This window comes from Rhinatrema bivittatum, chromosome 6, assembly GCF_901001135.1.
Source record: "Rhinatrema bivittatum chromosome 6, aRhiBiv1.1, whole genome shotgun sequence".
Classification (NCBI taxonomy): Eukaryota; Metazoa; Chordata; class Amphibia; order Gymnophiona; family Rhinatrematidae; genus Rhinatrema; species Rhinatrema bivittatum.
Genome location: NC_042620.1, coordinates 118,767,194 through 118,792,507, shown reverse-complemented (window position 1 = coordinate 118,792,507; position 25,314 = coordinate 118,767,194). Strand labels below are relative to the sequence as shown.

Here is a 25,314-nt window from a genome sequence, read left to right as displayed (position 1 = left end):
CCGAAAGCTGAATTTAGGTGAGATCTGTAAAGCTCTGAGCCCCATCTCTCTTTCTGTACTCTGTAATTGGAAGTCAGTGATCTTATAAGGAAATGTCCAGAGCTGGCAGAAATGCAAAAAGTAAACAGAAACAACTGCAGTCTTAGTGTGGCCTGCACAAAGTAGTAGGGGCAGGATGCCCGAGATCTCACGGCACACCAGTGACTTTCAGACACACAACTTGGATGCTGCATGGAGAACGTGCAGGCGGCTGGAGGACAGCAGTGAGTTGGATCCTATAGCAAATATGTGGGAGGTAGGTGGACTGGAAGGATGGGGAGATAAGCTGATTCTGGCTGGGAGCCATAATTTGCACACATCTGTCTTATGTGAACATATAAATTATTTGGGAGGACCATATTCAAAGGTGGAATACTTACGTGGGTATTAATTAATTAATTAAAATATTATCTGCAATATCCAACTTTCCTGCTCTCCACCCTACTGAACATGGCCCTCTGGATTAACACCATTCTTCATAGGGTATTAAGATGAATGAAGCCACTGGACAGGAGTAGCAAAGAAGTCAATAAAGAGAGAGGTAAGCCAAGTTCCCAGGTGGCCTGGACACATAAGAACATAAGAAATTGCCATGCTGGGTCAGGTCAAGGGTCCATCAAACCCAGCATCCTGTTTCCAACAGAGGCCAAACCAGGCCACAAGAACCTGGCAATTAACCAAACACTAAGAAGATCCCATGCTACTGATACAATTAATAGCAGTGGCTATTCCCTAAGTAAATTTGATTAATAGCCGTTAATGGACTTCTCCTCCAAGAACTTATCCAAACTTTTTTTGAACCCAGCTACACTAACTGCACTAACCACATCCTCTGGCAACAAATTCCAGAGCTTTATTGTGCGTTGAGTGAAAAATTTCTCCGATTAGTCTTAAATGTGCTACTTGCTAACTTCATGGAGTGCCCCCTTGTCCTTCTATTATTCGAAAGTGTAAATAACCGAGTCACATCTACTCATTCAAGACCTCTCATGATCTTAAAGACCTCTATCATATCCCCCCTCAGCCGTCTCTTCTCCAAGCTGAACAGCCCTAACCTCTTCAGCCTTTCCTCATAAGGGGGCTGTTCCATCCCCTTTATCATTTTGGTTGCCTTTCTCTGTACCTTCTCCAAGTTTATTTCAGCTGACTGTACCAGCTGGCCAGATGGGGTTTACCTTTCCAACATCCTTAATATTTTCAACTACATTTTGCAGTCTATTAAAGTAGTATCTTAGTAGGGAATGTTCTAATAAGAAATGCAGCATGTGGTGGGGCAGCATAAAGGTCAAGTGGAAGCCAGTGACAGTTTCCTATAGTGGTCAGAGAGACCTGAGCAAATACCAGTGTAGGTAATGGAGTAGGGGCACATCCATGCTAGTTGAAATGCTGGGTAGTGGAACTACTAGACAGAATGAGAACACCTTCAAACCAGTTTAGGCTCTGAATCGTGGAACCCACTGGATGCATCTTTCAGCAGCAACTGAAAGTCTAACCTGGGCAGGTATGGGCATCCATCCAATTTATGGCTGTGGGACTAACTTTGGTGCCCATTCCTGGGAGGCAGAGTCCATAGAGGTCCCAGGAGGAAGTGGGGAATACAAAACATAAGGCATTCTTCTTTCTTGTTGTTGAAGAGGGCTTGTCTAGTAACCCCAGTCTATACAGTGCAGGATATAGGAGGGCTGGGGCTAGACCAGGATTCAGACCTCACTGAAGAGGAACAAAATAAATTATGGCACATGTACTTGGATCTCGCAAAAATAATTGTACGCTATGCAGAAATGTAGAAATTTTTTTATATCAAATGTTTACTATAAATAAAGGTATAGTTCTGTTTTTCTCCAACCAGCAATCTGAATCATATAGGCCTCCTGTCAAGCCGGCCATAGGTTATATTCTACTGTTTGTTTTATTTGTATCTGTATTTTAATTATTTGTTGCTATGAAGCATAATTATGCATGCTTCTTTGGAAATTGCCTAGAGCCTCGTGCACCAGGTGATTCATAAATTTTAATAAAGTTAAAAGTTAAAGTTATTGGTAGGTGGTGGAGGTTTGATTGTACCTAATGGGGGATGGAGAACTCTGGCTGCCAATGTTAAGGTCAAATGAATTTTTTCTCTTGCTGGTGTAAACAGTAACCTCAAAGCAAAGTCCAAATTTGTGTCAAGTAAAACAAATCTCATAGAAGGTGTTTTGGTTTTCATAAGACAAACTCATTAAACTAACAAGGCTAAAACTACCTTTATTTATTTATTTTGTTAAGATTTATAAAGCCACCTTTCAAAAATAATCGCTAAAAGCGATGCACAACAAACTATTTTTTCAAATTAAGGGGGGTTATTTACTAAGCATTTTTCCATAGACACAGAATGGGAAAAAACCATTAGTAAAAGGGCTCCAAAGTTAGCATCCTGTCAAATATATGACATATTCTGAAAAAGCTGTCTTCAGGATCCATACTTAAAAGTCTGATTTTAGAAGACAGTCACCTTTGGAATGCTAATCTATTACAAAGGCTAATCATCTTGCAAACACGCAGATTCTCAAATAGAAAAGTTTTAGGGCGACTAGCTGGACAATGTAATTCTTTAGTGTGTAATGTAATTTGATTTCCTTTGGTTCTTCTGGAGGGGCAGGAGATCTGAAGACACCACACATTATATATACAAAGGGATTATTAAGAAGCTCGTCACAAATTAAAAGAAAAGGAAATCTAAATTTATAGATTTGTCAAACATATTTTAATGCAAATACAGTTATGCTCCAGAATTCCTTTCATTTGCAAGAAATATAATACAGGTCATAAAACCAAATAACTCAAATTCCCTACAGGTTAAATATAATTATACTGGGTAACCTACAATATATAATTGGGCCGATGCTCAACCAAGCGCACTGGTTAACCTGAGGTTGAAAGCGCGTCCACAACCAATAAGGGGATTAGCGCATCCAAAACATGCATCTAACCCACCGCAAAGCTAATAGCGCTCATCACATGTAAATTCATGTTGATAAGGCTATTGGCTATTACCTCCCAATGCAGAAAAACAAAAGTGCGGCAAAGCATATTTTTACCTTCAGAAATTAATCCCTTCCCTGGAGCAGGCGTTAAAATTTGAGGAGCCCCTAAAGTTGACAGAAAAGCAGATAATACTGCTTTTCTGTAGTTCCTCTAATTTAATATCGTGGCAATATTAAATTGGAGGAATTGAAAAAAAGGAGGCAGGTTAAAAAAAAAAAAGTGCTGGCAGTCAGGTTACGAAAAGGGACACTCAATTAACGAGCATCCATTTTTCTAACTTGTGGCTGTGCACAAGTTAGGAAAATGGACACTCGTAAAATTGAGCGTCCATTTTCCTAATCTGCTGACAGCCAACTCTCATGGGCGCCCGCTGCAGAGGAAGCGCTAGAGATTCACAAATTCCCCTAATGCCTCCTTTTAACCGCTACAGCCCATTTAAATATTGCATCAAGCACCCCAGAGAGGTCGATCAACGCACATTAGGAGAGCAGGCACTCAATCATGAGCACCCATTTTCCGTGCACCGATATTGCATTGGCCCGAATGCAATTAAAACTTTCTTGTTCCATGCTGTACGTATATTCCCAATGAATGAATACAAAGTTTCTAGTTTACACTTGATTTAATTGATTATGCAATGAAATCAATTCTTATTTTCAAAGTCAGATTTTTCTAACAAAAACAAATTAGTGCAGTGAGGGACCTTTTGGTAATTTCAGTGTGCCACTCGCAGAGATGTCTTTAACATGATCTTCAAAATAATTATGCTCTATTCTTCTACAAAAATCTATCAGGTTTCTGTATTTTTTCACTTTTTCACGAAGTTCATCATTTGTCAGTTGAGTGGTAAGGATGGTGAATAAATGTCCAAATACCAGTGCATCCAGCTCGGTTGGCCTACGGGAATGAAAAGAGAAGCAAATCACTAGAAAATATTTAGAAAAAAAATAAATTCATGTGCTTTGAAGAACTGTTTCTCCAGAATTATTACAAGGCCATCCAATTGTGTCATTTTAGGTAGACTACACAGTTTTACAAATGTGTTCAGAATTTATTACTTTAATTTATGTTTACCCCTTGATGCTGAAAACAGAATTTATGGGAAATATAATTCTCTTCTATTGAACTGCATGTATAGTTATTTTCGTAGAGTTATTTTGAACTGCATGTAGAGTTATTTTGCCAATTGATCTTCCCTCCAAGAATGCGGAGGAAAGGGAAATTTTACCAAGAGATTTTTCCCTGACCTCCCCTGCAGTTTCTACGCATAACAAAACCCACCATTTAAACAAAATGGTGCACTTCAAACACTAACACATATCCCTTCTGGGCTTTTCATGTGCCTGAAGTTCCTTGACCATTAAAAAAGAAGCTATGTGGTGGTAGCATTTGGATCCATTTCTTTTGTGTTTATGTCTAAACAAATGGAAATAAACATCAGAGCAAAATCAAAGCAGCAAGGAGTTTCTTCACAAATCTCATACCCATGCTTTTAGCAGTATTTGCCAGCCTTTTATAGTCTGACCTTTGTGACCCATGCTAAAGTAGTTAAAATACAGAAAATATAAATCAGAATATTTCACAAATGTAGCATTAAAACTTCATATTTAAAATATTAAGATTTTCTAAACTGTCACATTAGACTCAATATATACTTCTGAGTTTTGTTTGGTATAAAGATTTTCACCAATTGTTTTTTTTTGGAAAAATATTTGCTGAACATGACTTTGTTGTGAAGGAATAATGTTTTGGCCTATTTATTGCAAGTATTAGAGGGAAACATTTTAAAGTATAATGAGAACCTGTTAAATAAAAAAAATTTGAGTATAGTGAGAACCTGTTAAATATGCACACTATTCATGATAAGAAAAAGTTATATTGTTTGGCCCAGTGGTTAAGGCTGTGGTGCACTGCACTGTGGTGCAGAGAATCTGACTTCAAATATCTTACTCATCAAGGGAGTCAGCCTGGACAAACCATCGGGCCGCTATTTTTACCCCTTATAAAGTAAGGGGTAATAGCGCATCAAAAATGCACGGCTAAACCCCCGAAACTAATAGCGCCCGCAACATGCAAATGCATGTCGATGGACCTATTAGTCATTCCCGCGTGATACAGAAAGCAAAATGTGCAGCGAAGCTGCACATTTTATTTTCTGTGTTTAGTGTATAGAAAAGCAGAAAAAACTGTATACCCTCCGACTTAATATCATAGCGATATTAAGTCAGAGGCCCCAAAAATAAAAAAAAATTAAAAATCTGCCATGGCCCGTGGGTTGGAAGACGGACGCTCAATTTTGCTGGCATCCGTTTTCCGAACCTGTGGCTGTCAGCGGATCGAGCAAAGCCGGTAAAATTGAGCGTCGGCTGTCAAACCCGCTGACAGCCGCCTCATCTGTCAAAAAGGAGGCGCTAGGGACGCGCTAGTGTTCCTAGCGCCTCCTTTTACCGTGGGCTCTCATTTGCATGCGGGCTGATACTGAATCGCGCGCCCAGGTCACTGGCCTGTGCGTGCGTCAGGAGAGCGGGCGCTCGCTGGCTCTCCCGCGCTTCTTTCTGTATCGGCCCTCATGGAAGTGGTGAAACCCAGCTGAGGAAAGGAGGAAAGATAGCTTCTCCTTCGCCCACTCAGTGCATGAGAATCGACTGCAACAAGGGAAAAAATTCAACCTATCGTGCCATAGGAAGGACACCGATCGGTGGAAGAGGGACCCGACGCAGAGAACGCTGAAAAACAATGGAAAGACTTTGAAAAAAACAAATGAAAGAACAGAGCTCCACTACCGTGAGGCAAACACTTCGCGGAAAAAAGAGACTGAAGAGGGACTCCACGTGGACGTGCAGATAGTGGCATGCTGGGCATGCTCAGTGTGCCAGTCAAAGTTTCTAGAACAGTGGTTCTCAACCCTGTCCTGGGGACCCTCCCAGCCAGTCGGGTTTTCAGGATATCCACAATGAATATGCATGAGAGAAAATTTGCATACACTGCTTCCATAACATGCAAATTTTTTCTCATGCATATTCATTGTGGATATCCTGAAAACCCAACTGGATGGGGGGGTCCCCAGGACAGGGTTGAGAACCACTGTTCTAGAAACTTGTCTGTCAAAGTTGTTTGTCAAAGTTTCAAGAAACTTTGACAAACGTTTTCCTTGCCAGGCTCCATCTGATGATGTCACTCACATGTGAGGACTAACATCCTGCTTGTCTTAGGAGAAATCCTGAATCACTAAGGAATGCCTGAGGGAAGGGAATATCATGGACCTCTGAGGGGAGAAAAATGAGAAAAACAGTAGGCTGGAAACTGTGCAAAGATGGAATACCTGGCTGTAACCTAACATCTGCACTCTGCAGGTTCAGGTTTTAACTTTCTTTTCCTTCTTTATCGCCTTTACTTGTCTTTAAATAAAGTGAAAAAGAAGGGTTGATGGTAGACATTCCCCTCCAAGTCTGCAGCCACCATGATGCATTTCATGGATCAATTTGTTCAAGAGTCCTTGGATTAAGAACAGACTGGGTTGTTTTTGGAGTCTTCGGTGGTGCAGGTCTTCCTTGAAAGGTTGGCCTAGAAGAGAATCTGAGCCTGTTGGCCTACACACCACCCTCAATGCCAGAAGGCACATTTCATTTGGCATGTCGGCAGCACCAATTCCTGCCCTGTCTGGAGGACGGCCACCTTTTGGGAAATGGAAGAGAGAAGAATGTCTTCCTATGATACCAACACGGTAGGAGGGGACATTGGAATTTGCCAGCTTAATGATGTCTGTGGTGCTTCCAAAAACTAAGATGACTAATGTATCTCCCAGAATGACAACAGTTTTGCCTGGGACTTTATTTCATCTAGAAACGTTACTTCCCTAGCATGTCCTGATGTGATATTTACCCAGTCAGTACTGAGGTAACTGAAATCTCCTTTTATAACTGTGCTGTCAAATTTGTTAGCTCCCCTAATTTCTGTCTGCATTTTGTTTGATTGTTCTTTTTGTCCAAGTGGACAAACGTATACGCCCACTGCTATACTCTTCCCCATCATCCATAGAATTTCCATCCATAAAAATTCTACTGTTCATTTAGTCTCTTGCAGGCTCTTTATCCTGACTCTAAGCCATCCTTAACATAAAGTACCACCTCCCCCACCAAGTTGATCCACCCTACTATTGCGATATAATTTGTACCCTGGTATAGCACATTGGTTATCCTCCTTCCACCAGATCTCTGAGATGCCAATTATTTCTTCATTCAGTGCTATACATTTTAACACTCCCATCTTACTTTTTATAATTCTGGCATTAGTATACAGTCATTTCAAGTATGTTTTTTTATATGTACAACTTTCCTAACAGTTGATAGGGATAATGTGGAATCTTTTAACCCAATCTGTTCTTTACTTATAGGCACATGGGCTACTTTTTCTTTTTATTATTAGAATCTCACTATCGGGATGCACTAACCTCCCTGTTTCCTTAGTATTCTTCGAAGAGACCTCCATCTGAACCATGTGCTGCAGAGCAACTGCTAGTGTTCCCTCTTGTTCTAGGTTACAAGCTGCTCTATCTCCAGCAGCTTGGTTCCATCCTGGTTAAAGTGGAGCCCATTCTTTCAGAACAGGCTCCCCTTTCTCCAAAATATTGCCCAGTTCCCAACAAAACTAAAGCTCTCTTCCATGCATCATCGGCTCATCCACACATTGAGGCTCCAGAGCTCTGCCTGCCTCTGGGAACAGAAAGCATTTCAGAGAATGCTACACTGGAGGTTCTGGATTTCAACTTTCTACCTAAGAACCTATCAGGCTGATGCAATAAGACACGCACAAAAAATGGGCGCTCATATTGAGTGCACATCCACATCCCATGTGCGCCCAAAGCAATATTCTGAGAAAGAAAACGAATCTGCATACAAAAAAGGTGCACTAGGGAGAAATATGCATTTCTGGCGCTCAGAAGTTTATTACCATCAAGCATATGGATGTCTAAATTGTGTTCCTAACAAAAGTGCATCATTTATGTGAAGTTACAGAAATCAAAAGGAAAGGAAAGGAAGTTACAGAAATCAAAAGGAAAGGAATCACCCACAATTTTTAAGATGCCCTTTAGCTAATCATCATGCTCTGTGCCACTAATCCCCATTATACATTTTTTTATTTTTTGTTCTAACCCCAAATATCTAAATCTTACACTAATCTCTCTAAACAAACCTACCCTACAAAGGGCACATTTATTGGAACATAGTTGACAACATTTTTTAATGTTGCTTATGAGCCCTTGACTACAAGTAAACTTAACTCTACCTCCAGAGCTAGAGTTGATTTTCCGGCATAAATAAATGTGCACTGGGTGCCCAGCATTTGGACTCGCTTTCCTGCATTGGGTGGTAATAGCTAATGTCTTCATTTATGGAATTTAAATGTGATGGGTGCTATCTGGTACACAATTGTTAGGACGTGTGTTTTAGATGCTCTAATTTTGCTGCATTGGACACTATTTTTGCACGCATGTAACGTGCACTCAACCGCAAATAAACCCATATGCTAGGCTGAATGCACCTTATTGCATTGGCATGTAAATTTGGATTCCAGAACCTTTCTCCTACACCTTCCTATGTCAATGATGCCCACATGTACCACAAAAGAGAGCTCCTCCCAGTACTGTCTAAAATCCTATCTAGGTGACATGCAAGATATGCCACCTTTGCACCAGACAGGCAAAGTTACCAAATAATCTTCACTTCCACCAGCCATTCAGCTATCTACATTCCTAATAATCAAATCATCAACTATGATGATCGACCTAAACTATCCCCTCCTGGGCACAAGCACTTGGAGACCCATTCTCAGTGTGAGAGGATAATGCATCACCTGGAGAGCAGGTCTTAGCTACAGGATCACTTCCTGCTACACCAAGGTTATGCTCTCCATTCAGGTGAACTTGCTTTTCCAAGGCAGCACAGGGAGTGTCAGACTGGAGTTGGGACTTGGCTACCAATCAGAAAGTTCAGGAAAGAGAATGGACCACATCTTTTTATTGAGTTTAACATCTAAATTATTTTCTTGTATACCAAATAAGAAAAAAATGTAAAGCATTTGGGGGCAATTTCCAAATGCATTTCTGCACCCGAAACACTGTTTTATGCACATAAATGTGGTATAAGAGAGTTGCTTACCCCTGGGAGTTGGTTTCTCCATGTATTAGCTATTTCATAGACTGAGGGACTCTGCCTAGGAAGCAGGGTGATGACTACAGCTGCACATGCTCAGTAGGCATGTTCAAGAGTTCTAGAATCTTTAAGATCAAAGTTCCATGTTGGGCTCCATCCAACGATGTCACCCATGTGTGAAGATTAACATCCTGCTATCCTAGGAGAACACCTGTTACAGGTAAGCAACTCTGCTTTCTCCTAGGACAAGCAGATGGTAGTCCTCACACATGGGTGAATCCCTAGCTATAGGCTGTCCGAGCAGGACAAAGTGGGAAAGAGAGGTGAAAGTACCACCTCTCTCCCTTTTGTCTGTGAGGCAGCTGACCCACCAGGGGGTCCAGGCTGAAGAAGAGTTGGGTTCAAAAAGAAAAACCATAGAAAAGACTGAGACACTAACCCTCATGTGCAGCAGGGGTGCCTAAGGCAGAGAAGTGATATGAGTGCAAGTAGAAGCAAACTCTGCATCATGGAAAACAGTACAAGTAGTAAATAATCCCTGCCAACAATAGTAGGTCTAGAATCTCCTGGATACAGGAGGAACCCAGAGGTGTAGACAAGAGAAAAACTCTTAGAAGAAAACCGTACGTTTCCATCAGTGCTAAAAGACAACCGAAAAACAAAATGGGGCCAGAGAGACCCAGAGAGAAACTGCGGTCTGCTGACATCCGAAGGACCGAATGTCTCTGCAGAAGAGTGCCCATGTTTGGCTGGTAAGCATAATGGGCAGAAGAACAAGCAGTGAATCATGGCAGGGCCTGGGACAGACACTGCGTGCTAAAGCATCAGCCTTAGCTGACTGTGCAGAACAACATCAAGGGTTACAAGAGATGAAGGGCAATCCCTGAAACAGATCTGTAGCCCAAAACCTCCTGAGCAAGGAGATAGGCCTGAAGCTCACCCAAGAGCACCTATCAAGAACAGGTTAATCTATTCCGGCACAGGATAGCACAGGGGAGCAGGAAAGTCTTGAGAGATGAGAAAAGCTAAAGGCAGTATTGGCCAGAGCATGGCAAAAATATATGGAAAAACGTGTATCCTGCCCTGCAGATATACTGAAGATATACCACGAGTGACTTAGCTTGTCCTCCCCTCCCCCTAACAATCCAACTGGAAATCGGAAGGAGTAAAGAACACAAGGAGACAGACCGGCAGACTGCCGGGGCATGCATAAGTCACTAGGTTGTCTATCAACCCCAAGCAAACAACTCACTGCCAAATCCAGCAGGGAGTTACCCATGAGATAGTTTCTGCTGTTCCAAGCAGGCTGAGGGCTCTAAGAGCAAATGCCCCAGGGGAGAAATCCCGAAAACTCCACTAGGAGACAGGAAGCTAGGGAGTTGCATGCGCAAACCCTGATAGAACAGGGTTTCATTACTGGCCAGAAACAGGCCCAGGCCCAGACCGATCTCAGAACAGACTGCCAAGCACCAGCTGAGTTGCACTACCCAAGCCATGAGTGCATACACTCTCCCCTGCAAGGAAGCATGTAGTCCAGCAATGGACAATCGTTATATGACACAGGACTTCCCAGTCCACAGGCAGGGTGATCTCAAAAAAGGGAAAAATAGCTTGCATGCTACAGCGAGCAAGAGCAGCACCTATTTTGTAGGCTCACTTAGCCCCCAACTTCCTCAGTCATGGACCTGGCGTAAGGGTGAAAGGCATGCTCGCCCATTTGATGGACTAGAACTCTCCTCACAGAGGAGGATCCCGCAGGCAAGAATGACTGGTGAAAATGGTCCCTAAGAAAAGATGCCTAAAGAGGCCAGCAGGTATCAAAGTGACTCCTGAACAGGGCAGCAACACTGGATGGGCTCCCTCATGAAAAGACCTGCTGCGTTTTAGAGCAACTGAGGGAGAGTGCTACCACTCGAATGGTTCTCAGGGTGGCGAGAAACTGAGAGTGAATGCCAGCCAGAGCAGAGCCATCCTTTCTCTGGGAACGGAGGAACGAGGGACACCCCTCAAAGGGATACACAGTTGGGCATCCAGAGGGGAACCCATAAGAGTTGCCCTGGAACCCAGTCCAATCTCCCCTTCCAGAGGGGAGAGGGAATCAATGGGATCGAGGCCTCCAGATTCCGAAAAACCTTTCAACTCCTCAGAGGACAGCTAAGGCGCAATCACCGATTTCTGAGGTGCCTAAGTGACTAACGCATTACAGGCAGCCAGCCTCGGTTGTGGGAGGTCATCACTGTAATCCACAGAGGGGCCCCAGAAAAAAAACCTGTCCAACAACTGCCGCTGCCGATCCCAGGCTCTGGCCTCCATGGAGACTTACCGATTCAAGAATCAAGGCCCTGGTTCAGAGAAAACCCTGCCAGGGCTGGAGCCTCAGGTGCTTCCCCACAAAAAAGGAGTTTTGGACACAGGAGAAGTCGAAAGACACATTCCTTTGCTGAAGGAGGAGAGGACTCCCGAACCATTCTCCTGATGTCTACTCCCCTCAGGGTCCGACCAGGAACACAGTCCTAGGTCAGTCCTGTGGCTGTGGAAACAACCTGTTGCATCCGCCTGGAGGGAAAAACACACACACAGAGACACCCAGATGGCAGAGGGCAACCGGAGGAACGAGCCCTCTGCTGTAAATCACATTGAGCAGTACTCATGCAGTGGTATCCCATCCTATGAATGGCGGCACACCTATGGTCCCATGCGCCGTGCCTGAGGGCAGAATCCCATGCCACAGCTAGGACAGTGCACCATGTGCCAGAATTGGTGGCTACATGCTGCCCCATGACAAAGCACAGAGTGTGTGATGATGCCTCCCCTGCCAGTGCTCCTCAGCCCTGTGCGATGCAGAACTGACCAGGAGGCTGAGACCATGATGGGACAATGACAGACCCTGGTATGGCTGAGGACTGCACAGACAGGGAGAATGCTATCTGCCATTGCTTGAGGCACTTGAAGCAGATGCCTAGCCTTTCCCAACCACGCATGTTGCGCATCCATGTCACAGAAACTCCAGCAGAGTGAAAAAGAACAGTGTAATGATGGTGTCCCCAGAACCAGTGGTGCTCTGGGTAAGGCATGGTGGAGGGTGGCGGTCTATGGTGTGACCCCCTCCAGTACCTGATAACGCTGTGAGAGGTGGACCCTCGAACTGTATTGGGTATGGCTTACATTCGATTCCCTCAGGGAACGACAGCAGTGAAGTGCCTGGTGACAGAAGGTTCCCATGGGGTTCTGCTGTCATGTCCTGCAGCCTCTGACTGCAGCCACTGGTGCCTAGAGCAGTGACAGTGCCCATAGGACCCATTGCGCTTTCATGCTCACCAACACAAAGCCACAACAAGGGCACACAGCGACTTTGCACTCAGGGCTTTGATGGCGCTTGACAAACCCACAATAGGTTTGACAGCATTTAGTGCCACCCCAGCGCCACAGGTGCCCATGGACACCGACCACCCGGTGGCCCCGATGGAGACTCTGGTGCCCGAAGGTATCGATGGTACCAAGGAGGCAATGGGTATCTGCCTCGATGCCAGTGCAGGCCATGGGTGCTTGACCTCGATGCCAGTGCAGGACATGGCCTCAATGCCATCACGATGCAGTGCTGCCCCAATACCATTGAGGCCCTCAAGACTATCAAGGTGTGGGACCACAGATGCCTCTCGTTCCCTCCTCGACCATGTCGAGCACTACCGATCAAGCGCTGGGTTTGCTATTAAGCACCTTGGTGTCCTTGAGGTCATCGACTGCTGGGGCACATATGAAAAAAAATGAAGAAACTATATAGTTCATATTTAAAACACATATACTATACACTGGCTATGTGCTATTTTTATGATCTAAGGGCTCTGTGGGTTTATGTTTCAGACTTCAAAATCCAGCTTCTTCTACTGATGCTCTGTATAACCATAGGCAAGTCACTTCACCCTCCATTGCCTCAGGTACAAACTTACATTGCAAGCCCTCTGGAACACAGAGATACCTGACTAACTCACTTTGAGCCATCAATGAAAAAGGCATGAATGAAATCTAAATAAATAAATATATTTACTATTAGAGGGTAATTTTCAAAGGGGCTTCTGAGGGAATATAGGGGCAGATTTTAAAAGCCCTACGCATGCCGAGACTATTTTGCATAGGCCCAGCGACGCGCGCAAAGCCCCGGGACGCGCGTATGTCCCAGGGCTTGAAAAAAGGCGCAGGGTGTGGGCAGGGCAGGACCGAGGCCTCCTGCACAGCAGCAAAGTTGGGGGATTGTTTGGTGGCAGCCAGCCAGCAGGCGTAACTTATAAAATAAAGGTGGGGGGGGGGATTTAGGTAGGGCTGGGGGGCGGGTTAGATAGGGGAAGGAAGGGGAAAGTGGGGGGGGGGGGTCAGAGGGAACGGGGAAAGCCATCGGGGCTCCCCTAGGGCTCGGCGCGCACAAGGTGCACTAGTGTGCACCCCCTTGCATGCTCCGACCCCGGATTTTATAACATGCGCACGACTGCGCACGCATGTTATAAAATCGGGCGTACATTTGTGCGCGCCGGGTAGCGCGCACAAATGTACCCCACACGTGTAGATATTAAAATATGGCCCATAGTGCTTTACTCACAATGACACTTTAGAAGACTGCATGACTGATACTTGTGTAAAATTACACGTATATACATTGTATGCATGTACTATCACGCTTATAGTGGACAGGCTTTCTGGGGGTAGACTCTAAGCAGGATTGGGACTTATGAACATACTTTTTTATTTTAAAAATTATGCATATAGATTCTCTTAGCAAAACTATGGATACCAAGTAGCAGGTGAAACTATGTGTACAAAGTTTTGACAAGAAATTTTTGAAGCAGACTTGTGTGCCTGAATTTGCTTTGAAAATTGGTGTAACTTATGTGCATATTTTCCAGCTTTTATGCGTGATGTTTCAAAATTAACCACAAAATAACTTGTCAAAAGACATCAACATGATACTATTAATTTTGTTTGCTGTAGGTTAATAAAATTTCAGAAAGGTAATGCATTCTATTTAAGGTACGTTAAACACAAAACAAAGAACTTACTGCTTGCCGAAGAAATACGACTGTGCTCCTAGTCTTTGGGAAAGTGCCTGGCAACACTGATCTACATCTTCAAACACCTGATGCAAAGTATTGAGCAAAAGGATATAAAATTAATATTACTACCAGACTCTATTCATCAGTACTTCATGAAAGTGTTATGAAGCTGTCAAATAAATGGAAGATAAAGTTATTACAGAACACTCAATGTTACAAACATCTTTTGTGTTACAGAGAAGTTTATGCACGCTTATCAGTGCTAAGATGAAAAAAACATCAATGACGACAAGATTTTATCCGCAGAGATCTTCTATAGTTTAAACAAATTATTTAGGTAAGCATTTTACTATAGTTATATAAACAATGGATTTCATGGTTTCATATGGATGGATATGAATATTAGTTTTCTTTCAAGCAATGAGAACAGGAGTATGTTATGTGCAAAATATACTTTGATACTATAGAATCCTGTTATCATGTCTAACAATCTGATGATAAAAAAGTCATTCACGAAATTCCTTGCTCTAAGACAATTGGTAATTGAAAAGGGTGGTCAGTTCCTACTACGATATCCCTGTAAATGCGTAATAAAATTGAAAGAACAGAAATATCAGTTCACCGATCCGGAACACCTCAGTGCACTATTGGGGGTAGATAAGTAGGCGGAAAAATAGTTGAGGGAGAATAATGAAACTTACTTTCTGCGATTTATACAATTACAATAAGATTGCTCTATATTGATAACACTTCTCTTATTTTCTTGCAAAAGACTACAGAAAATGAAATATGTGTAATGTCTATAGTTATATTGATTATATAAATTTCTTGTTCTGTAATTGCAATACTGCAAGTAAATACTTGTGTTGTATTTAAAAAATTTAATAAATAAAGAATTAAAAAAAAAAAAGTCATTCACCTGTATTAATACAAAAAGTTTAATTTAGCATGATCTATCAGATCTGACTGACCTGATCAAGGGACTTGCTGGCCCATCCAATTGCTTTCATCTTGCGTCGTATTTCCCATCGTTTCTGATAGGCCAAAATGTAATTAAGAGGCCAAGGGAAAGGAGAACTATACCTAGGTTCAGTTATCTATATATACAGACAGACAGTGAAAGAGAGAGAGAGAGAGAGAGAAAGTTAAAGAAAGATAGAAAAACACATTAGATAACTTTTCACCTCAAAGGAAAAAATATTATGGAACAACTACAGAAGTCTCACAATTTATTACAAAAATAATTCAAGTTCCCACTGTGCAAGTTTTTACTTGCTTTTGTATGTAATGGCTAAATATTTTTCTTTTAAGAAATTTATAGTTAATAGTCTATCAAAATTATAATTTTAAAACATTCTGTTTTAACATATATAAACTTTGCAACCAGTTATCTTAAACAATGATACATAGCTTCCCTAAAGCATATGTGCAAGCAAAATGAAAGTAAGTGAAAATATCACTAATGGTATAAACCTCAATGTTTCATTTATGAGTAGGGACTTACAATTGTGAACAAAAGTGTTTTCTCATTAAATTTTAACCAAGATAAATGCTCCAGAACCACTCACCTCCTCCAATGTAGCTTCATCACACCACTGAATATACAACTGCAAAGAAAAGCACAGTAGCTACAATTCTAAGACAGGAAAAGCAGAACAAAAATATTACTCATGAATGCCACCTCATATTTAACTTCATTATATAATTCTAACAATAACATAGGAGCTTTCAAAAACTACACTAAACTAATGATGATGCTTTGGAACTGTTACACCAAAAACAGTTAGATGCTAAACTCCACACTAACTGATAACTATCCAAAATTAAAGGCAGCAAATGTAGCATAAGTTAATTTAAAACTCTGAAAATGGTAGTTTTAAAGAATTTTTCTAGCTATGTAGTTAGTTGCCTTCATAATTCATCTAAAAGACTAGTTCATTGTAAACTTTTCACAAGTAATACATATATGGATTGCAGAATGACGTTTGCTAACACACACATTTATTAGTAACTAATATAACTGCCTTTCAAAAATTATGGGGGAAAAGGAATTGTGTAGACCATCATTCCGCCAATCTTCTCCTGCCCCTGGGATTCCCTTTATCTCAGCAGCAGAAAATCATTATCTGCACTTTTCACAGTGGGTAATAGTACACCCCTGTAAAAAGGCAATTTGTACATGCAATAACATTTTTGCTGTGTGAAACATGGAAAAAAAACTGCCGTCTTTGCATGTTCTATGAGATTATATTTTGTGTTCAAATAAGATAGTTATGGGGCAATTTTTGGTGGGATACAGAGTAAGAATAGACCCTAAGGGGCAGATTTTCAAACACTATGTGCGAGGGTACTTTTGTTCGCGCCATCGGCGCAAACAAAAGTACACCAGATTTTATAAGATACGCGCATAGCCGCGCGTATCTTATAAAATCCGGGGTCGGCGCACGCAAGGGGGTGCACATTTGTGCAACCTGCGCACGCCGAGCCCAGCACGGCCTGCCTGTTCCCTCCGAGGCCGCTCCAATTTCGGAGCGACCTCGGAGGGAACTTTTCTTCGCCCTCCCCCCAACTTCCCCTCCCTAACCCACCCCCGCCGGCCCTATCTGAACCCCCCCCCTTACCTTTGTTGGCAAAGTTACGCCTGCTTTCAGCAGGCGTAACTTTGCGTGTGTCACTGGCAGCCCCGCTCCGTCCTCCGGTCCCGGGGGCGTGGTCCGGAAGCCTCGACCACGCCCCCGGGCTGGCGCCACGCCCCCAGGCCCACCCCCGAAACGCCGCGGCGTTTCGGGAACGCCCCCGGACACACCCCCTCCCTCCCCGTTTCGAAAGCCCCGGGACTTACGCACGTCCCGGGGCTTTACGCGCGCCGGCGACCTATGCATAATAGGCCCGCCGGTGCGCGCAGGGGTTTTAAAATCCACCCCTAAGGAAATAAAATCAGTCAGTAAATGTCCCTAAAGTCGGCAGAAATATGGTTTTAGAGTGTGACTGCCAGTAACCAAATGATAAATGTAGCAAATTATATAGAGCAAGATAATTTAAGACTAAGTGTCCTAAGCACTTTGTGTTACCGTTCTAAAATTACTATTTAAAAACACCCCATTTTCTTCACTGAAGGTATAGGTAAACAGTTACTTCCAAGGGATCAATTTTCCATACCTACTCTCAACAAATGATAGTCTGCTACTGTACCTCTGCTGTTAACATTATGTTGTTGACTAATTCCATGTAGGCTTTCATCTCAGCTTTCTGGACTTCATCCAGCCCATCACTAAGTGAATGGCCCTAAGGGGACACAAAACATCAGTGCGTTAAAGAGAGGTTGCAAACTCTTCTGTTATCTTCCATAGAGTTCTTGAAATCATCACAGCCTCAGAACAAAATGCTCAGAATGAACAAATATCCTCCAACCCAGGTTGAATCCAGATTCAGATCTGCAAATATCAGATACAGTAAAAAAATAAAATAAAATCATAATCTTAAACCCTACCCATATTTTGGAAATGTCTCAGTGTCTAAGGTTTACTGGATCACAATCATAAATGACATCAAAATGATCTACAGAAATCTTGACAAAAATTAACAGTCTCCCAAGTGTATTTTACTCTCCACTCCTCCAGACTCTATTAATATTTATTTATTTATTTATTTATTTTTAGATTTTTTTTTTATACCGGTGTTCCTGTATGAAATACAGATCACATCGGTTTACATTGAAACTGAACATAAATATTTTTGCCTAGAGGCATTACATAGAACATGGAAAAGGAACTTGGAAAAGGGTAAACTAGATCAAAATTAACATTGTAATGTAAACATATTAGCTAACAAGTCTCATTGAGCAGTATAAACAAAAACAAAAACAAAAACATAAAAGCAAAACAGTAAATGTCACATGAGACCTGCAGCAAGAGAATGGATACAGAGTCGAGTAGAAGTATAGAACCTGGGGAATGCGATGATGAGGAACTCTTGCTGGCTGTAGGGGAAAAAAGTGCTTATGGTCCTGTAAAAGCTTGTTTAAAGAGCCAGGTTTTAAGTTTCTTTTTGAATGTAGAGTGATTTCTAACTGAGCATACCTAAATTATCAACAGGTTTTAAAAACAGAAACAAGAATCATAATCATTTTACTTTGTAAACCTTTATATACATTATCTTTGTGAACATATCAAACCTTTTGAGAGGGTCTATGGGGCTCTAATGCAATTTTACCTGGCTCTTGATTCATAAAAATACATTTATACAAAGTTACTTAGGGGCCAATCTACTAAACTTTGTTAATGCTAATGCAAGCATAACTGTATATTAAATGTGCATTTACGTGCATAAATTAATTGCATTAATGTTGATGCAAAATCTATGTTGATATGATATACAGAGGTATGCTAAACAGCTCATAATATATTAGCACAGCAAAAAGTAACACTTGTTAACACACAAAATGTAATGCAGATGTATTAACATAAAAAAACTATCAGGCCGATACAGAAAGAAATGCGGGAGTGCGGGTGAAAGCGCGATACAGTTAATAAAATTATTCAAATTAGGGCCTGAGTTAAAAGGAGGCGGCTGTCAGTGGGTTTGACAGCCGATGCTCAATTTTGCCTGCGTCGGTTCTCAGACCCGCTGACAGCCACAGGTTCGGAAACCGGACGCCGGCAAAATTGAGCGTCCGGTTTTCAACCCGCGAGCCGATTTTAAATTTTTTTATTTTAAATTATTTTTTACTTTTGGGACCTCCGACTTAATATCGCCATGATATTAAGTTGGAGGGTGTACAGAAAAGCAGTTTTTACTGCTTTTCTGTACACTTTCCCGATGCCGAGAGAAATTAACGCCTACCTTTGGGTAGGCGCTAATTTCTGAAAGTAAAATGTGTGGCTTGGCTGCACATTTTACTTTCTGAATCGCGCGGGAATAACTAATAGGGCCATCAACATGCATTTGCATGTTGTGTGCGCTATTAGTTTCGGGGGGGGGGGGGGGGGAGGGTGTTGGACGTGGGTTTTTGACGCGCTATTACCCCTTACTGAATAAGAAGTAAAGCTAGCGCGTCGAAAACACCGGAGTGCACTGTACTGTATCGGCCTGTATGGGTGGTATAGTTAAATGTTAGTGTTAACATCCGCATTAAAGTGCATACTTTTAAGCATGTGCTTTAATGTCTACAATAATGTTTGCTTCATTTGCATCTCATTAACACCGGCAATTAATACATGGGCTAAACACTGCATTAATGGATATTAATAGCCAATGTTAACTCAATTTAGTACATAGGTCCACAGCTTGTTAGGTTGAAAGAAGACCATCAGTCCATCAAGTTCAGCCTTCTTCTCACCTTGCTCTTTCTACATAGTAGAGATTTATTGAGGGTAATTTATAACAGCCTGTGTAAGGCTGAAGTCTGCGTGTAGAAGGTACATTAGGACTTCTGCCCTCATTTTCAAAGTGGACTTACACACAATTTAATTAGTGTACCCCTATGCTGTGCACACGCACACATGTGACCTACGAATGTCGGTATAGTAAAAGCTTATAAATAAATAAATAAATAAATAAATTTCTACTGCTTGGGAGCAGACATAAATGAGTGTACATGCATACCTTCGGAAATCGAATGATTGCAAGTAAATGGTTTTCTCACTCCTAACTCTGTCCCCAGGAATACCTCTTTTAAGTATGCATAAAAGTACGTGCAAAATCATTTCGGTGAACACTTTAATGCATGCAAACCCTGGGATAATTTTACAAAGCCATTTTAAATGCATAAATGCTTTTGAAAATGACCTCCATTATATATAAATTATTTTAGGTCTGTATTGCTTTTGTATAGCTACTGAGAAAAATAAATGTTCAAATTACAATTCAGTTCATTTTTTAGAAAAACATTTGTTTACTACTAAAGTCAAGGATATTCTGTTTCTCTTCATTATAAAATCAATGCAATGACTTTTACTTTTCATTCTTGCTTCAATTAAACCATAAACATGTACCAGATATGCATACAGTATAAAGTAAATAAATGCTATTTTAATGGATTTACACTAAAGGGAGATAAAATATTTGTCCTTGCAAAAAGTCTCTCCTCCAGTATCTTGGACTGATATTGAACTTTAACAAACATTTTCAGTTTGATTGTAAGTTATGCTGCATTTTGTTTCATTAACATGTATACAGAAGAAGTAGAAAGCAGCTCTTGTTTTAAAAAAAAAAGTTACACATCCCCTGCCACATAAATGCTGGAGATGAGAGTATGGTGGGTTATAATTTTTTTGATAATGTGATTAAATCATCTCAAAATACTATTTTCCTTACCTTGGCTTTTACAAACTGGACTATGGGGCCAAGTTCTGAGACTACTTGATTTCCCACATGAATAAAGGGTACTTTACCTGTGATAATAGAAAAATTAAGTAACCATATACAATATGGAATGGAATAGCTGTTTATGGAATCAAAATAAAAACGCAACATTTGAAGAATTTCAACAAACATGAATTTTTTTTATCTCATAAACCTTTCAGATTGACTGGGTACTTAAAGTAACATGATATAAATACCTGAATTCCTGTAAAAAGATAATAAAACAGTCAAATATGCACCATTTGTTGTCATGTGACTCTCTTTGTGCCATGCTAATTAATGATTATTTTTGGAGCTCTGGTTTTACTGCTCACAATGTGAGTTACTAGTAAACAGAAATTTTGTGCTGTTCACCAGGTCTGCCTACCACATATAGCTATCCATACACCTCCCATAAAAATATTTGTTGAAGGAGATGATTAGTTGTTTTTGTATGGAAGAAACACTATCTAAATACTCACATTGCATAGTGATGTTTTGATAATTTTAATACATAGAGAGGGCAATTTTAATACATAGAGAGGGCAATTTTCAAAGTTATTTTGTGTATAAAATAAAGCTTTACCTGCAGAAAGCAGAGTTGCTTATCTATGACAGGTGTTCTCAGAGGACAGCAGGATATCAGTTCTTATACATGAGCAACATCATCTGATAAAGCCCGGCAGGAAAAATTATATGAAGTATCTAGAACTTTGATTAGGTCTATCTGGGCATGCTCATGCATGCCATTATACCATACATCCATGCAGGGTCCCTTCACTCTCATAATTTAGCAATGAAGAAAAATTGGGGGAGGGGGGGGACAACTCCATACAGAGGTGGGCAGGTTTCATGAGGATTGACAACCTGTTGTCTTCAGAGAACACCTGGATAAGTAACTCTGCTTTCTCCAGTGACAAGCAGGAGAGCAGTCCTTACCACTTGGGGAATCCATAGCTACAGGCTGCCTCCAATGAAAAAAGGGGAAATAATTACAGGTGCCAACTGGAAACAAGTCTTTTTTCTATTATTTCACCAATGTATGAGCTGCAACCTGGAACAGAAAGAAGGGGGGCCCTAGGAAGGAAAAGAGTTGGGTTCCACACCTCAAACAAATTCCAAAGGACAAGTTGGCCATCCTTGTCCAAACAGTAGAGAGATGTGAATGAATGAGTCACAGCATTGCAGATTTCCGCCATGGAGTCTGATCGCAAGTGAGCCATCAACAATGCTATGGCTTGAACAGTGAGCCTTGACAGAACCCACCAGATTTAAGCCTGCTTGGGCATAACAGAAGAAGATACAATCTGCTATTCAATTAGAAATAGGCTGGCTATGGTGATCCTCAGTTATTTGCATCAAAAGAAACAAAGTTGGGTGGACTTTCTAAAGGCTTCAGTCCACTCCAGGTAGAAGGCCAAGGTTCTCTTTCAGTCCAAACTGTGCAGTGCTTGTTCATCTTAGTGGACATGTAGCCTGGGAAAAAATGTTGGAAGGACAATTAACTGGTTAAGATGGAATTCTGACATCACCTTAGGCAGAAACTTAGGATGGGTACATAGAACCATCCTATCATGAAAACACTTAGTATAATGTGGATAAGTCTAGATACTGAAGCATCCTGAAATGACTGTCACAAAAAACACAACCTGCCAGATCAAGTACTTCAAATCAAAGGAGAGCTGTGGCTAAAAGGGAGCTTTCATTAGCTTGGACAAAATCACTTTGAGATCCAAGACACAGGGGGAGGTCTGATAGAATTCAAATGAAGCAAACCCCTCATAATCCATACAACTAAAGGCTGTACAGAGATGGATTTACCTTTAACATGGTGATGATAGGCACCAATTGCACTAAGGTAGACCCCAACAGAGTTGGTCTTGAGACCAGACTCAGATAAATGAGGAAAGTAATTAAGCAGTTTTTGTGTGGAGCAGGAAAAAGGATCTAGGGCTTTTTGCTCACATAGGATGACACATCCTGCCTTGAACCTGAGTGATGAAATCTGGGAAAAACTCCAGACTGATCTGTTCCCAGATGGATATCTCTTGCAGAAGCAGGAATCAAACTTGTCTTGGCCAAAAGGGGGCTATAAGAATCATAGTCCCCAAGTCCTTTTTAAGCTTCGACAAAGTTTTTGCTACTAGGGGTATCAGAGGATACATGTACAGAAGACCCCTGCCCCACTGCAGGGCAAAGGCATCTGAGGCTAGCTTGCCATACACCCTCTGCTGGGAGCAGAATAGTGGGACCTTCCTGTTCCAAAAGCACACAAACAGATCCACCATATGTGTTCCCCAGCAGCAGAAGATCTGGCTCGCTACCCCTTGGTTATGGGACCAGTCGTGTGGGTTGCAAGTGGGTATAGAGCCCATTCACATAAGCTCCCAAACCCAAAGCGCATGCATCTAACACAGTGATTCCCAACCCTGTCCTGGGGACCCCCCAGCCAGTCAGATTTTCAGGATATTCACAATGAAAATGCATGAGATAAAATTTGCATGTTATGGAGGCAGTGTAAATTTTCTTTCATGCATATTCACTGTGGATATCCTGAAAACCTGACTGGCTGGAGGGTCCCTAGGACAGGGTTGGGAACCACTGATCTAACATAAGGACAATTTGGATCGGAGAGATTTGGAAGGGGATTCCTCTGACCAGATTGAAATTGTCCAACCACCAGGACAGGGAGTCACTGAGCAGCTGAGTGATCTGGATGCTGTCCCGCAAATCCTGAGTGTCCTGGTACCCCTGGGACCTTAAGGTCTATTGATCTTCACATGTAAAGAAGTGTTATGGAAGTTACATGCAATGTTGATTGCAGGAGGTCAAACAGCCTCCACATGTTCCTTGCTGATGTCTGCTGACTCATTTGAATCTCCTTTGCTGGGACCATCAACATAACAGCCCTCTATTGAGGAAGGAATGCTTTTGCCTGAATCATGTCTATTAGAGCTCTGATAAACTCCAATTGAGGCATCAGGCATTGGGGTAGTTGACAACAAACCCTAGCAACTCCAGCATCTGGATGGTCATGCACATCAATTCCTCGGCTCCTGCCCAAGATGACTCTTGACCAGCCAATCGTTCAAATATGGATAAACATGCACCCCAGGTGTCTATACGAAATGCACCGCCATCGCAGCCAGGCATTTTGTAAAGACATCTGGGGCAGAAGCTAGATCAAATGACAGTGTGCGATACAGGTGATGGTGGTCTCCTACAAAGAATCGAAGATATTTCCTATGGCTAGGAAAAATCACTATGCGAGTATAAGCATCCTTGAAATTGAGAGAGCATAGCCAGTCCCCTATGAAGAAAGGGAATTAAGGTGTCCAGGGAAAATATCTTGAATTTGTCTTTTTTGATAAAATTGTTCAAGGTTCTTAGAGCTAGGATGGGACAGAGTCATCTGTTTTCTTCCAAATCAGGAAATACTGATGAAATGGGCTTGACTACTCTGGCCTTTGATAGCTCCGTTAGAAGCAGTTTCTGATGCAATAAACAACCCCAACTGGGGTCTGGAGGCCGATTTGGAGGAGAAGCCAATAGGTTTAATCTGTACCCTCTTTTGATGATGCTGAAGACCCACACATCCAATGTTATTCTTGGTCACTGGAGTGGACTGAAGCCTTTAGAAAGTCCACCCAACTTTGTTTCTTTTGATGCAAATAACTGAGGATCACCATAGCTATATTTTCTGCAATCCAGACAAATCCATATCTCAGGTGTTGACTGGGTTGCCGAATGGGGCTTAGGTGCCCTTTGCTGCCTTGGACGGGCATGAGGGGTTTGTTGAGATGGGACTCAGGGGGTGGAGGACGGCACATCCTCAGGTGGGGGAAGTAGAGTCCGGAGTGTCCATGGAAACTGCTGGAGTGTTGCACAGTGATCCTAAATCTGTTCTACCACATCCTTTATTCTCTCTTTTTTACAATTCTGAATACAGATCAGAGGCTCACATCAGGCAAGTCTGCATGTTGCGGCTCATGGACAGGGCAACCCCCGACGGAACCCGCCTACCGGTTCTGCTGCTCCTCTTCACCACGGCTCGGCATGGCACGCTCCGCTCCTTGGCAGGCCTCTCACGGCCTGCCGCATGGCCACCGACGCTGTCCTGCTCCTCAGCAAGGCTTCCCCTTTATTTATTTTGTATTTATTTATTATTTTTATATGCTGACATTCAATCTGAGATATCACATCGGTTTACATTCAGGTACTGTAAGTATTTCTCTATCCCCAGAGGGCTTAAAATCTGAGGCAATGGAGGGTAAAGTGACTTGCCCAAGTTCACAAGGAGCGACAGCGGGACTCGAACCCTGGTCTCCTGGTTCATAGCCCACTGCTCTAACCTCTAGGCTATTTCTCCTCCCTTTAAAGGAGCAGTGGCGCGAAAAACAAGTCCGGCCCCAGAGGATGACGTCACCAAGGAGGAGTATTTAAACCCCACAGCTGCTACTGAAGATTGCCTTTGCAATGGGTCTTTCCTGCGGAGTGTCTAGTTGCTGTGCGTTTGTTCCTGAGTTCCTGCCTTGCTCCAGCTCCCGCCTCATCCCTGCTCCGGTATCCAGTCCTCGGCTTGATCTCCAGATTTGACCTCGGCTTGTCTGCTGCCCGTCTCGACCCCTGGCCTGTTTCACCATTTCTGCCTCTTCACTGCCTGCCCCGGATCTTCTGCCTGGACCCTGGTTCCGCTTCTTCACTGCCCGCCCAGA

At 42.3% G+C, this 25,314-nt stretch overlaps 1 protein-coding gene across 4 annotated transcripts in view; it reads right to left on the bottom strand.

Moving 5' to 3' along the window:
* Nucleotides 1-3,281: 3,281 nt before the first annotated feature.
* The window catches only part of MTX2 (metaxin 2), a 224,416-nt gene continuing 202,383 nt past the window's right edge, over nt 3,282-25,314 (bottom strand). For all 4 annotated transcript variants that reach the window (XM_029605870.1, XM_029605868.1, XM_029605869.1 and 1 more), the window contains 6 exons: nt 20,573-20,649; nt 17,450-17,542; nt 15,826-15,864; nt 15,229-15,354; nt 14,264-14,340; nt 3,282-3,960 (listed from right to left, as the gene is read on the bottom strand). In XM_029605870.1, coding sequence (XP_029461730.1) covers nt 3,750-3,960; nt 14,264-14,340; nt 15,229-15,354; nt 15,826-15,864; nt 17,450-17,542; nt 20,573-20,649 — 623 coding nt within the window. In that variant the 3' untranslated portion in view covers nt 3,282-3,749. The remainder of the gene's footprint in view (nt 3,961-14,263; nt 14,341-15,228; nt 15,355-15,825; nt 15,865-17,449; nt 17,543-20,572; nt 20,650-25,314) is intronic.